Here is a 13,654-nt window from a genome sequence, read left to right as displayed (position 1 = left end):
TCGCCGTCATAGGCGAGCAACCCAAGGACGATAAGAAAATTAAGCTTTTCTTAACCATGCCGCGTGTCGGAACGCGCAGAGATCTCGCAAGGCAGATATATTTTAAATACTAAAAAAAATAAGGGGCGGGGAGATAACAGACGGACAGTGAAAAGAAGAAACAAACAAAATAAAAACACAATGAATGGTAGACATTCCCGGACTCAAAATGCGAGACGCATCCCACACAGCTCCCTCGATTACGCCAGACAAGGAGAGAACTGCGGGGCCCGCCCGAAGAGGCGAAAACATCGACGCACGAGTCTGAAGATTCGCCCAGCGCGCGCTCGAACAGTCCAAGAGTACGGGCGCGATCACGTGACGGCTAGGAACGCGGCGATGAGGTGGGGGATTCACTGTTAGAGGGACATGAGCACAGGGACGACCGCTAACGAGCCACATGCTGCGGGGAACAGAGAGAGAGGGAAAGAGAGAGAGAGGGGACTCAATGGCTATATATATATGTATATTGACGGAGACCGCATGCCCGCGGCAAACCGTTTGAGTCCCAAGCGTAAACGCAGAAGGCCAAGCAATAGAACAAGCCCTGGCGAGAGTTCGAAATGACCAACAGAAGCCGGATGCCTCGTTTAGAGGCAAATCGGGTGGGGCGGCGGAAACAGCCTATTTGTATTGGCATCGACAGCCCGCGAGGAGAAATTTCATCACCCCGTTCAACGGACGCCTTCCCTCCCCTCGAGCGCGTACGCCAACCGCGTAGTGTTGCGAAAGAAGCCACCGCGAATTTAACGCGAGAGGGAAAAAAAAATATGAAGAAGAACGAAAGAGGGGGCGTGACGGAACAGTGATCCGTCTTCGTGAAGAGGTAAACCAGCTCTATATATTACGCGCCGCGTTGCCATCGCCCCTATTTTGGCGATAAAAGGCAACGCGCGATTTTAAAATCGATGACTCATAACGCCACTATATATTTGCTTGCCGAGGGCGCATTGTCTGAAAAAAAAAATAAAAAGAAAGCCCGAATCACTCACCTCACTAGCGAAAAAAAAAATATTGCCAAGCACCTTGGTGTTTTCCCGAAGTCCAAAGTTTCATATTTCCCGCTACCTATCTTCGTTCAGGTATACACCGCTCACATGCCTTCAAGCTCGCTGAGACAGAAACTTATTTCTCGCAGCAATTACCACTGCGTATCAACCACGTATAACAGTACGCTCGGTTTGGGAACTGTGCCGAATACTCCTCACACTTCTAGCGACATATTCTTGGTTTTCATACATACATGGACGACGTGGCAGCAAAACTAAGGGTTCACAGCTTGTCCGTCACACGATCGCGATACAATAAAAAATACGCGAGATGCTTTGTCTTATAATAGACAAAAAGACCATAAGGAAGGATACAAAACTAAGTAAGCAACAGCAACGCTAGGCAGGAGCAACGTGCATGGTACTTGAAGAGAGTTTCGACGTATATATCAATAAGCCGAAACGTTGTCAAGAACTTCCAGGCTGCACGCAATCAACTACAGCAGAAGGAATCGAATAACCGTTATAAGCCATTGCATCGAACGTGCAGTCACGAGTGAAAAACATGTAACGAGCTCAGAAGTTTTTGCCCAAGCATTTGCTGCAAGGTAGAACATGTAGCAAGCGTTGCACATTCATTCACCATGCGAACGCGCGGATCTATATTTAGGCGACTTAGCTTGGCGCGCGTAAATATCCGTTAAGCGGTCTCGTAACTAGCACATGCGCGTGCCCGTCAAATCAGAAAGCCGAAGCAGTATATTCGTTTTTCCTTTTGGGTCATTGTTGCGAAAACTCGACTGCTCTCATCGTCGCTTACACATGAATTTTTGCCTTTATGACATAGTCACTTAAAACAGTTGGGAAAATTTCGCAGAATATCAAATAACATATCTGAGCAGAACTCTAATTAAAACGGTATCATAATTCTTTACAGAGGTTTGTCGAAGTGTACTGCAAATATTCGTGTGGAAGTCGCGTGAGGTCATCCTGAATATGGTCATAATACCCGTACAGAATTTGTCCGCTGTACAGACCTGCGACATTTGTGTTTGGTGTTACGACTTCGTAAAATTCGTACGAACACCTTCTTCTTACAAATTTCTGCTTTTCTTTCTTTTTTTTTTCTGGGTATTATCGCAGGACCCAGAAACTCTGCTTCCTGAAATAACTTTAATTACTTTCCTTGTTGCTTTCTCAAAAGCAACACGTCTAAATTAACATCTGTCAAGCGCGGCTGCCTCGCGAAAATATTGCTGCGGTTTTCAATCCACTTCAAACGCGCAGCATCGGTGTTGGCCACAATCTACAAAGTTTCTCGCTAACCAGCCTAACCGACCATAAACGCGTTCTTCAAAAAATTCAAGGAGTTAAGGGTAAAGCGTTCAGACTGCAAAACGAGAGCTAAACTTGCTTCCAAGGCTAAAGATGCACCGCCCTGCTGTATACAATGTAACGTATACTTATGGGCACACGTGCTACACAAAGCACGGGCGAAGATATCGTCCCATATATCAACGTGGATGCGCGTCGCAGCAACGAGCATGGCGCATGTTACCCACTCTTGTTTACATTTATTCGTGTCGTTAAAGAAGGAGAGCGAGATGCACGGTAACAACCGGCATACGCCCGCTCGGTTCTCCTCACTTCACCAGTCATCTTTTAAACCACTGGTGGCGAGTGAAAAAGACTGTACGCGTGCGCGCATTAGTGCTCTTTCACTAAAAGCACTGCCTCTGAACAACCACTTGTGCTAGTTAATCAAAGTATGGAAACGATAGACACGGCGATGAGCGAGAGCGGAAGCGAGATGTATACAGCCGCCAGCACCTTTAACACGAACACTTCCATGCGTGGCCAGGGCTAGTTTGATTGATGCCAGCTGAAGTGCTGGGCACCTTTGCCGATATAATACCTCGGTAGGCTTGGATAGTATGTCGGCGTGTAAGGTTAGCATCTTGGCAAGAGAATTCAAACATATATGTGGTGTCAAGAGTCAATCAAACTGCTGCCGGGCACGCGGCGGAGCGTTCGTGTTAAAGGTACTGACGGATGTGCAAGTACGATGACACGATTGTAAACGATGAGCGTATTACAAAAGGAAATAAGCGCGGTTTGGCAGGTCACACGGAATGGCGAGCGAGCTGAAAATTCGTGACGTCCGTTGGTTTACAGGAACGCAGAGAAGATTGAGGTAGATGATTCGCGGTATGATTAGAATAGAAGGCACGCTGGAAAGTTGGTCAGACGCTTTGAGCGGGGATACCTGGGACATCCGCTACAAGTGTCCACCTTCAAGTTAGCTAAATATCGAGGCGTGCTCGTTGTGACTTACGAGAATTGTGGAGGCGGTCGCTGTCGTAGTTGCGTTTCGAAGGGCGCAAAGGGAAGACGGAAGGTTAATAATAATGCCTCTCAGCTTGCCAGCTTCTTTAGGATAATGTCAACGTATATAGTTTGACTGCTACAAACGCCGATTCCTCGGCGTATCGGAATGCCACGAGCACATCCAACACGTGGCCCTTCGGTTAATTTCAACGAGGCGGTACTCAAATGCACTACGCAAAGGACCACGAAGCAAGCATGAGCAGTTGGGCAACCTGAGTCTGTGGCGTGAACGCAGAGATAATATAGGAGGACGCCGACGACGCTCCATCACCATCATGGGTTTCCGTGACGAGTGTAAAGCAAGCTTGTAGGGTCAGGTGGAGCAAACGACTGCGTCAGCATCCAGCCCGCACTCATCGCACGTTTGCCACCAGTGCTTGCTCGCCATCAGCTTTGACGAAGCTTCCGCACTTGTGCTGGCCACGCCGAAAGGTGATATAGCAGCGGTCAAGATTACGCACACACGCTCTTCACGCACGTGCGAGAGCAAGAAACTCTGGTCTACACGCTGTAGCCTAACCGAAACTACGATCCAGAAAGCGCGATCCCCAAGCGCGTCTATGGCGGCTGCACGGGAACAGCTTTCGATTATCTGAACGAAACAAAGCAAGAAGATGGAAAGGTTCAAGTACGATGCAAGCGGCGAGCGTGGCCGTGACAGTGTCGGGTGCATACGCAGTAGCAGCAGGACAGGGTCGTGCACGGCTCAAATGTATTTGAGTGTGCGAGAGAGAGAGAGAGAGAGAGAGAGGCATACGCTCACCTTTCCCTGCATGATCAGGCGGACAGTGAGGGTGACGGAAGGGCCGTCGAGTGCCTTGGTGTCTACAGCTGCCATGGTGGCTGAGGTGGCGGCGGTTGGAGGAAGGACCGGGCAGGGCACAATGGAGGCTGGCAGCGGAACGGGCACGGAGGGGCGCTGCGCACACAAAAACAGGCACGGGGGGTCACGATCAAGAAGGCAGACTGGCACAGACAGGCGAGAAGCGAGGCGAAAAAAAAAAAAAAACGCGCAACTCAACACACGCTGGCGAAAACTGTGTATCACGTCACCATACCGACGTATGACATAGCAGTGCACCGCAGGCCCGTTGCTTTGTCGTCAGATTGATGGCATCCAAAGCACCGTAAAATGCACGTCACTGCACGGCATAGGTCGGAAAAGAAGATCAAGCTTACCCAGACTAGCTCAAAAATGTAAATTACATATTCTTTTCGCACTTTGGCTCACTCGGACTAGTATACTCACCAAAATTTTCCTTCACAGGACTCACATCCCAATCGGACTCACATTGACCCGAGTATTATTCACCCGGCTCATTCAACTAACTCCAGTGAACCTGAGTGTGTCACCTCACGAGAGAGTTTGCCAACACATGGACGACGTCCACATCCCCGAAAGAAGTGCATCCATGTACTAACAAACTACGACGAACGAAGCGCGGCACAGCGAGAGAACGGAACAACCGAGTCAGTCACAGCATACACTGCGTGCGGAAAGCCGAGGTATATAAGCTGCAATACACATTCCCCACGCTTTGCGGCTTTTGCAAAAGAAAAAAAAACACACACACACACACATAAGATCGATATGCCCAATAGCGTACCAGAAATGTTCCTCACCAGTCCAAGAAGGCGAAAGGCGAAAACGCAGCTCCTCCTCTCGATCATATTATCGGCTCGGCAAGAGCCGCGGGCGAACGCGACTCGGCCGATTCGTGCCGTCTAGCAGCTCGCTCGCATCTCGTCCGCGATAAACGGTTAGCAGCAGCATCACCACCACCGGAATCTTTACGAGACGCGGTAGTGGAACAGTTCCCCTTATCTCAGGGCGACATTGCGAGATAAGCGTCGGCCCGACTGCGTCGTGCGTTTATAGGCGCAAATTAGCAGCTTCCACAATCGCTGCGTCTTATATAGCCAAAAATGAAGCGACGAGTTCTGTGCTACCAGATGACACGGTACGTCAGTTGGGCCCACCATGTCTTAGTGTAGGAAGCCCGCATGAATCCACGAGGGCGACCCATACCAACAAACCGAAAGAAAATAAATGTAGAGAAAGTCAACATCAATTGTGGTGCTGTGCTTTTACAGCACAGGTAAGAAAGGAGCATCGCATGACGAGCCATACAGGACAGTTGTGGAGCCGTACGAAATACGAAGCAAATAAATTGATATCACAAGGGCCGCCTTTACAAAGTGTAAGCACAATTTAAAGTCGTTAATAATAACAATAATAATAATAATAATAATAATAATAATAATAATAATAATAATAATAATAATAATAATAATAATAATAATAATAATAATTCATATTACAGGTGCACGTGTCACAACTACGATTAAACTACGAGGCCTTGTCGTGGGAGTACCCGGTTTAATTTTGACTTTTACGGGTTCTTTAACGTGCCTCAAATGTAAGCGCAGGGTAGCTGTCATATTTCGCCCACCATCAAAACGTGGCCGTTGCGGCGAGAGACCGAACCAGATCTCTCCAGCTTAGCAGAGGTTCACGAAAGTGGCAGTATAAGGTTCCGCGCGCACAGACGCTGAGGGAGAAAGGCACATCGTCTCGGGCAACATTTACCACCACCCGAACGTGTTTTGCGTGGACATTTCGATTAAGTGAATAGTTGTGATTGGACAGGTTTTCGCATAGACAGATTTCGCACAGACAGGTCATGTTTCGGATAGACAGATGCTTTGGATTTCTATACCGCTACGGCAACTATTAAGCAAGAGCATGGAAGTACCCGGCGCCTCGCATTGGTACCAACCTCTCCTTACATACATTTACTAAAATATAAAATTTATTTTTAAACAACCTTTTCTGCACAACAATTTCACAGCAAAAGCTGTTATGAGATCACAACTCGGGTCACGCGCAGTTGTCCGCCACCACCGCTGGAGTCCGTAACCACATCGCGCAAAATTAGAAGAAAAAAAAATCCTAGCACCAATGACACAGTGGGACTCGAACCCGGGTGTGCGGTGCCAGCCCAGTATTCTACCACTGAGCTACGCCGGTGCCTTTTTCTCTTTATTACATGGGAATAATGCAATCAAAGGCTATCAGAAATACGTATACAATTGAACGTTTCGAAATTATGCTCCCACGCACACATGCGGAAGACACACCTTCACACAGTCCAACGTTCCTCCAGAAGTCCGGTACACAGACACACATGTCTAGAAGTTCAAGCCACTCCGAAACACGGTCGAAAGTCTCTACAACACTACGAACATTTGCTGCTGCTTTTCGGAAAACAGCCTTTGGCGAGCGAGGTGGTTCAGCATGTCTGTCAATCATGCGGCTCCTCCATAATGAATAAAGGCCCAATAACATAATTAAATCGTATGGCGTCTTATTGTTAAGGGTCTTTTTGAACGGTAAGAACCTAACACCATGAGCTGTATAATAGAATATTCTCTTTTGATGGTTCTCTTAAGAATGTCTCATAAATGACACGCATCACGGCAATGAATAAAACATTGCTCGATTGTTTCAGGCTCATTGAACAGTTTTCAATTTAGAGACCAGGGAGCGTATACACCTTTTTCATGAATCAACGTCTTTATTGGTAATGTTGAGAGGTGTGCAGCTTAAAAAAAACGCATTCGCTGCTGGCACATTTCATGCACGCGGTAACACATCATGATAACACATCACGACCTAGTCGAGATACATGTTGCTGTCGGTAAACAGGTTCAGGGAAAAGGGTGCTGACAAGTGCAGCAGTGAGTGCCGTCCTGTCTACACTGTAGAGATATTCTAAAGTGAATCTGGCTTTCAAAAACTGCATAGCCTCAACAATTTCTTTTAAGAAACACCACCACTGCGAGTTTTCGGCAACTCTTGTCGTGACAAAAAGAAAAGGGAGGTGGTAAGCAAGACGGTTCTGGACAACAGCCAGAAGAAACGGGTGACACACATCCTTATGGTAGAAAATCGCATCACCAGTTGTCATACAAACAAATGCGCAAGACCAAGCCCTTCTTTCTTCAGCGCAAAAAAAAGGTTGTCTCTTCGCATGGATGAAGAATTCCAAAGAAAGCAAGCAAATATCTTGTGAATTGCCTGGATGTGTACGCGAGAGCAGTGCAATGCTTGCAGAATGTAGACAAGCTTTGATGCAAGAAAGATGTCGCATGCTTTAGCTCTCGAAAATAACGGAAAGATCCCGTCCTTGCCAAGTTAATACCTTTCAACGGATAGTTCTTATGGCGGACGTCCAATGAGGGCCATTTACCAAGAGGCACACCAAGATAGCGTACTGGAGCTCCGTTCCAGTGTATATTTGCAAAAAAAAAAAAAACGAGGGAGTTATTGCCCACGCGCCCAGCCAGAATCTCCTGGTTTTATCAAAGTTTATATTAGCTCCGGAAATTTCACAGAAACGCATAGTGGTGTTAACTGCTTCCTTAACACTCGGTTTATCCACACAGAAGAAGGCAATGTCATCTGCGTAGGCTAGTACTTTAATTTCCTCGGCTTCATATATATATCCTCTAATACCAGAATTGAGTAGCACACTTAGACAAAGTGGTTCCATGTATACTGCAAAAAGTAAAGGCGAAAGCGGACAACCCTGACGCACTGATAAATTTACCTCTATTAAACCTGAAAGCGCGCGATTCATAATTAATTTTGTTGTGCACTTTTTATAACACAGTGATATGGCATTGTAGGATACATCCCCTAACTGGAGATGTCTGAGCAGTCGAAACAAAAAATCATGTCGTACCTTATCAAAAGCCTTAGAAAGGTCAATCTGAAAAAGAGCTACCTGATTCATGCTATGGTCAGTGCCCTCAAGGACTGATCGCGCTACATGAATATTCGTCTCTATAGAACGGCCTCTTAATCCACATGTTTGATGGGCGCCTACACATTTAGTATAATCACTGTTTGCAACCTGTTGGAGAGGATCCTTGCAAATATCTTATAATCAACGTCACATAAAGATAGAGGCCTATATCCAGTTACTCTTTTTAATTTTCACTATCGGTGCTTTTCGGTATGAAAGTAGTATGGGCCTGATAAAAGGAAAGAGGAAGTTCCCCAAGTTCATAGGCTTCTTCAAAAAGTGCCTCAATGAAAGGAACGAGAAGTTCTTGAAACGTCATGTCAAATTCCGCGCTAAGGACATCTGGTCCTGGAGTTTTGTTTTTCTGTAAAGTTCTGATTGCAAAATTAATTTCTTCCTTAGTTATCGGTCCATCAATGGTGAGGCGATCATCTTCCTGTAAACATGGCATTAAAGCAATAAATCGTTCAGCTTTTCCTTCATAGTAATCCGTCGGCTCAGCCGTGGTGAGGCTTTTGTAATGATCCTCAAAAACGGCTGCTATTTGCTGTGTGTCTGTGCATATGGAGCCATTTGACTCAATTTGTAATATCTGCTCGGAGAGTGCGTATCGCTTTTCATCCCCAAGAGCTCCTTTTGTTGGTTCATCTTCAGTGAAACGAATAACACGAGAACTAATCATTGCTCCTCTGTATGCCTCTGTCTCGATAATATTCCTGTACTTGTGCTCGAACTATACTTATTTCATCCCCGTACAACCACGCCTCTTGGCTTTCAAAAGCATGAAGCCTATTAAGTAAATCGTTAAGATAACGTTTTTCATCTTTCTTCCCTTGTGCTAGCTCACATAAGACAATAATCGCTTCATTCCTAACATTTTCTTAAAACATTTCCTATTGAGCAGAAATTGGCAGCTGTCGATATTGGGTTACCACATGTAGCGATTCCTCGACTTTTTCAACAAAAGATTCCTCTCGCAAGACCGGTACGTTTAGCTTGCCTTAGGCAGGCCAGATGTCGAGAAGGCAATCGCATTAATACGACTTATAAAGCGTTTCAAAACAGCGAAAGAACAACCAGTCGTCGCACAATGCGAATAGCGTATACGCGTGGGACGTGCAATGCTCCAATCCATTACAAAAGGTAATTTTTGTTCCCCTATTTATTGTGGCGCACACCCACTAGATCCATAATTCCTCATCGTCGTAGGCCACTACATGAAAAATTGGCATAAAAACCCTTGCACATGTTTAGCGGATACCACGCTTCTCAGAAAAATGAAAACAAAATAGCATAGTGATTGCCAGTCTGCTTCAAAAAAAATCATTATTAATGCACTAGTTGGTATCAAGCAAGTGTGCTTGCAGCAGTTACTCAATGAGTGTTCTGAAAGGCCGCTCTTCTAGCTTTCGCTGTGACACGTGCTGCACCTTCCGCGCCGACCTGGCATTTTTTTCGTACGAATCACCCCAGTGCAGCTTAACGAGCCTGGATCAAAGGGCAACGCACCAGTTCCTGTTACATTGCGCGTAAATTTGGAACGAAAGAGAAAACGGAGACTCACAGTTTCGTCGCCAGACCGATCACGCATGGCCACTGAGTCGATCGGAGCCGTTTCCCAGATAAAGCACACACGTCGCACACCCGCGCGGGGCTTTTAACAGAACGCGCACGCCCTGATGGCGGCACCAACAGTGTTAACTGTCACCGGTGTTGTACACCGAAGAGCCAAGCGAGAAGTTTTGCGAAGCTTTGACAGGAACGACGAGCCAGACGAGTAGTGGCGGTGAAAATGAAACGCGACTCGAGCGCCGCGCACCGTAGCTGGGCTGAGGAAAGAAGGTGCCTGGGCGACAAATGGGAGCTGGCACGCCGCCTCCGACACACGAAACAACACGTCGCGGACGTGCGACGACGAAAAACGCTTTTCATTTTCGACACTGTAGCTTCGAGGAAGAAGCGTATGTACGTGGAGGGGACAGCGAACCGCTTAAAAGCACGTGGCCGCAATTGCCGCAGAAGTGTCACGGCTGCGTATATACTCCTGCCGCTCCTTATGCACGTTGGCCTTATTGCGGAGACGTGAAACAAAAAAACGGGCCGTGCGTGCGGCGAATTCGCTGCACTTTTTGTCACGGTGCCGAGGGAGACGCGAGGTATTCCCCCGCATTCCTGCAAATAACAGCATGAGAGAAGAAAAGGTGAAAAAAAAATGCTAGGCGTGTTGCGCTGCTCCACACGCTTGATGTCTGGGGCGTCCGCGGCGTGCGTGCTATATTTACGCACTCAGCTGGTCTATAGGCCACGAAAACGCGCCGTCCTCGAAGACGGCGAGGACGCGCGGGAACCACGGAACTGCTTCCGACACGGAGTGCGACACTATACGTACACGTTCGGGCATGCGGCGCGCGAGCGATACGAGACAGCACGCGCTGAACGTGATCAATGTTCTCTAGAAGATGAAGGTCTTTCTGAAACGTGGTGTACTGGTTATAGGATGCTCGACTGTTGACGCGAAGGTCACGGGATCGAACGCCGACCACAGCGACCTCTTTTTCGATGAAGGCGCGAACGTTCGAGTCCCGCATACCTAGATTTAGGTGCACAATAGAGAACCCCAGGTGGTCGAAATTTTCGCATCTATATCCTATCTTTGCACGCATTTCAGCCGTTAAACCCAAGAATTACCTTTTTTAATGTATACGACAAAAACTACGCTCTTGTAACATAAGTACCAGCAACAGAAAATAAGCCAGAAGAAAGCAAAGAATGTACCAGCTATTTCTATATATTTACTGAAAGCAGCACTTCGTTTACGCTGTTACTATTCGTACGCATCGACGAAGACCGACGACCGGTGGAAAAGGTAAATGTTCGCTTCCGTGTAACAGGCATTAAAAAAGCTAATAAAGCATGTAGATAGCTTAGCTTGGGACTTACGCCACCACACATACACAAACAGGGTCTTATTTAACTAGGTCGCAGATCATCGGTCACAACGCTGAATGTAGACATGGATGTGTATAACAAAAATGCCTGAGATCGCAGTGAAGCACCGGATGAGCTAAACCGAATTGGTCTAAATTTTCCACTCTAACACTATAGCCTCTCCCCTGCCGTCATGCGCTGTTGCAGAACCTATAGTATTTGATCACCATCGTCAGCCTAACTGAGCGCCACCCATAGAGGAAGGATAAAAAAAAAAAGGAGCGAGCATTGCGCAATTCGATTGAAGCCCACTGTTTCTGCCCCACAAATGATCTGATTGCCGGAGCACGCGGTAGGTTTTTGTATCCGAGTGCGTTCTGTTTTTGAACCACCTCCGTGAGCCGGCCGAACTGCGCTAAAGGAGCGCACTTCGATTAAAAACTATACCGGGCACCATACACCGATATCTCGGCAAGTCTCTTTCATTGCACGATCTGACCGTGAAAGCCCCACCACGGTGGTCTAGTGGCTAAGGTACTCGGCTGCTCACCCGCAGGTCGCGGGATCGAATCCCGGCTGCGGCGGCTGCATTTCCGATGGAGGCGGAAATGCTGTAGACCCATGTGCTCAGACTTGGGTGCACGTTCAAGAACCCCAAGTGGTCGAAATTTCCGGAGCCCTCCACTACGGCGTCTCCCATAATCACATAGCGGTTTTGGGACGTTAAACCCCACATATCAATCAAACCGCGAAAGGTCACGCATCGGCCCGACACTATATGGTCTCAAAACACGGGTTTGCTTGCCAAGGTTGCTTGCGTGAAGTAATGCTTCATGCTATTTTTTTTTTGTTTTCATCTACGACTTCTCGCCCACTGCAGGGGAAAGTCCTCCACCATGTTTCGCCAATGAACCAGCTCCCACGTTTGCTGCGGCCGCGTTTTACACGAAAACTTCATCTAATCTGCCCACCTTCTGCCTCCTCCTCCTCACACGTTCCTAAAGTGCGTTCTCGGTTCGTGCAAACAAATGTGTGACATGAGCTTCCCCGCGCGCACACACATGAAATGCGGGAAGTGCAATTTATCCGCACAGCTAAAAAATAAAAACGCCTGTATTCATGCCTCCAATACCGAATTAACTTCATCAGCGAGCATTTCAATTATTCAACCTAAAACAGAAACGAGCACAAAGGCGCATATATGCAAGAATCATGCCTCCGTGGCAGCTACATATGTACGCTAGATATGTACAAAAACAACGACCTAACGCGTAATGTTAAACGTAGAACGAAAGAACATCTACATCTCTTACCCTAACAAAAAGATTGCAATAGCGAAAGTAAAAAAGAAAAAAAAATTGGCCCCGTATCTGCATGTTAATCTGCAAATGTCGTCGAAAGACGATAGTCTTGCGTGTGGAGAGAGCGAACAAAAACATTTATTTGATGTTCTGCGCAAGAAAATTGGTGAGTGGTATTCTGGAGGCGCTGCATTAGAGTGACTCGAGTGCGCAGCGGAGGCGAACGAGCGCATTCACACGTCACACGTGAGACATGAGCGCCATCTGGCAGTTTCTTTTGGAAAACAAAGCGCGTGGCTGTGAGACGGGTGTGTATGAACGCTAAACCTTGAGCAACATTGGTGGGCACTGCGAATAAGGTCGGACATTTCAAGCACCAAGTACCGTTAAAAGTGGACAAACAGACAAATGTACAGACAGACAGACAGACAGACAGACAGACAGACAGACAGACAGACAGACAGACCAAAATTTTTGCGTCGAACGTCCCCAAGAAATACTATCGTCTTTAAAAAAGAAAGGCAGCGACCTCAACGAACGCGCAAGGCACTTTGATAGCACTAACTAGCACAAAAGATTCAAGAAAGCGTTCGGGCGGCTCCAGAAAAAGAAAGGAAAGAAAAGAAAAAGTGACGCACGAAAACGGGCGATGTGAACACAATTAAGGAGCGATCATTACCGGATCGCGTTACGGATACAACGAAACCCTGCGCTGTTGACGAAAGGAACGTGTACCCAAGCGAGTATATAACGAACGTGTACATGCATAAACATACAGGAACACACAAAGTGTCACAAACCAGCGAGGAGTTTTCAATGGACAAAAGCCGAAACTTCGTGGGGCCTCGCATTACCGAGAGCGCGAGAAGTGGAAGCAAGACCGTTGACTCACGATAAGAACGAGATGAAGAGGGCGGCACTAGAGTTAAAAGAACAACATGCGGGTAATGAAGTGTACAGTGAAAGCACGGGGCTGAGGATGAAAAACAATACAACAGGCAGGTAATTGTTGAGCTGGTGATTTAAAAATATAACGAAAAAAACAAGCAGGCTATATACAGCGAGCCAAAATGAGGGAACAAACCGATGAGGTGCGTCCGTGTTGAAGCGCTTAATTTAGTTAAGCGCTCGAGCTTAATCAAGTCTTACAAAAGGCACCTCCCATCTGCTGCGCAGCGCAATCTAAAATGCTGAGCAA

General features: G+C 47.0%; 1 protein-coding gene across 8 annotated transcripts in view; it reads right to left on the bottom strand.

The window, feature by feature from the left end:
• Positions 1–13,654, bottom strand: part of LOC119172413 (poly(rC)-binding protein mub) — a 170,198-nt gene that overhangs the window by 52,792 nt on the left and 103,752 nt on the right. For all 8 annotated transcript variants that reach the window (XM_075893754.1, XM_075893759.1, XM_075893760.1 and 5 more), the window contains one exon: positions 4,180–4,335. In XM_075893754.1, the coding sequence (XP_075749869.1) occupies positions 4,180–4,254 (75 nt within the window). In that variant the 5' untranslated portion in view covers positions 4,255–4,335. The remainder of the gene's footprint in view (positions 1–4,179; positions 4,336–13,654) is intronic.

This window comes from Rhipicephalus microplus, chromosome 4 (genome assembly GCF_043290135.1).
Source record: "Rhipicephalus microplus isolate Deutch F79 chromosome 4, USDA_Rmic, whole genome shotgun sequence".
Taxonomy (NCBI): Eukaryota; Metazoa; Arthropoda; class Arachnida; order Ixodida; family Ixodidae; genus Rhipicephalus; species Rhipicephalus microplus.
The sequence above is the reverse complement of the archived record's forward strand: the minus strand, read 5'-3'. Positions and strand labels throughout refer to the sequence as shown.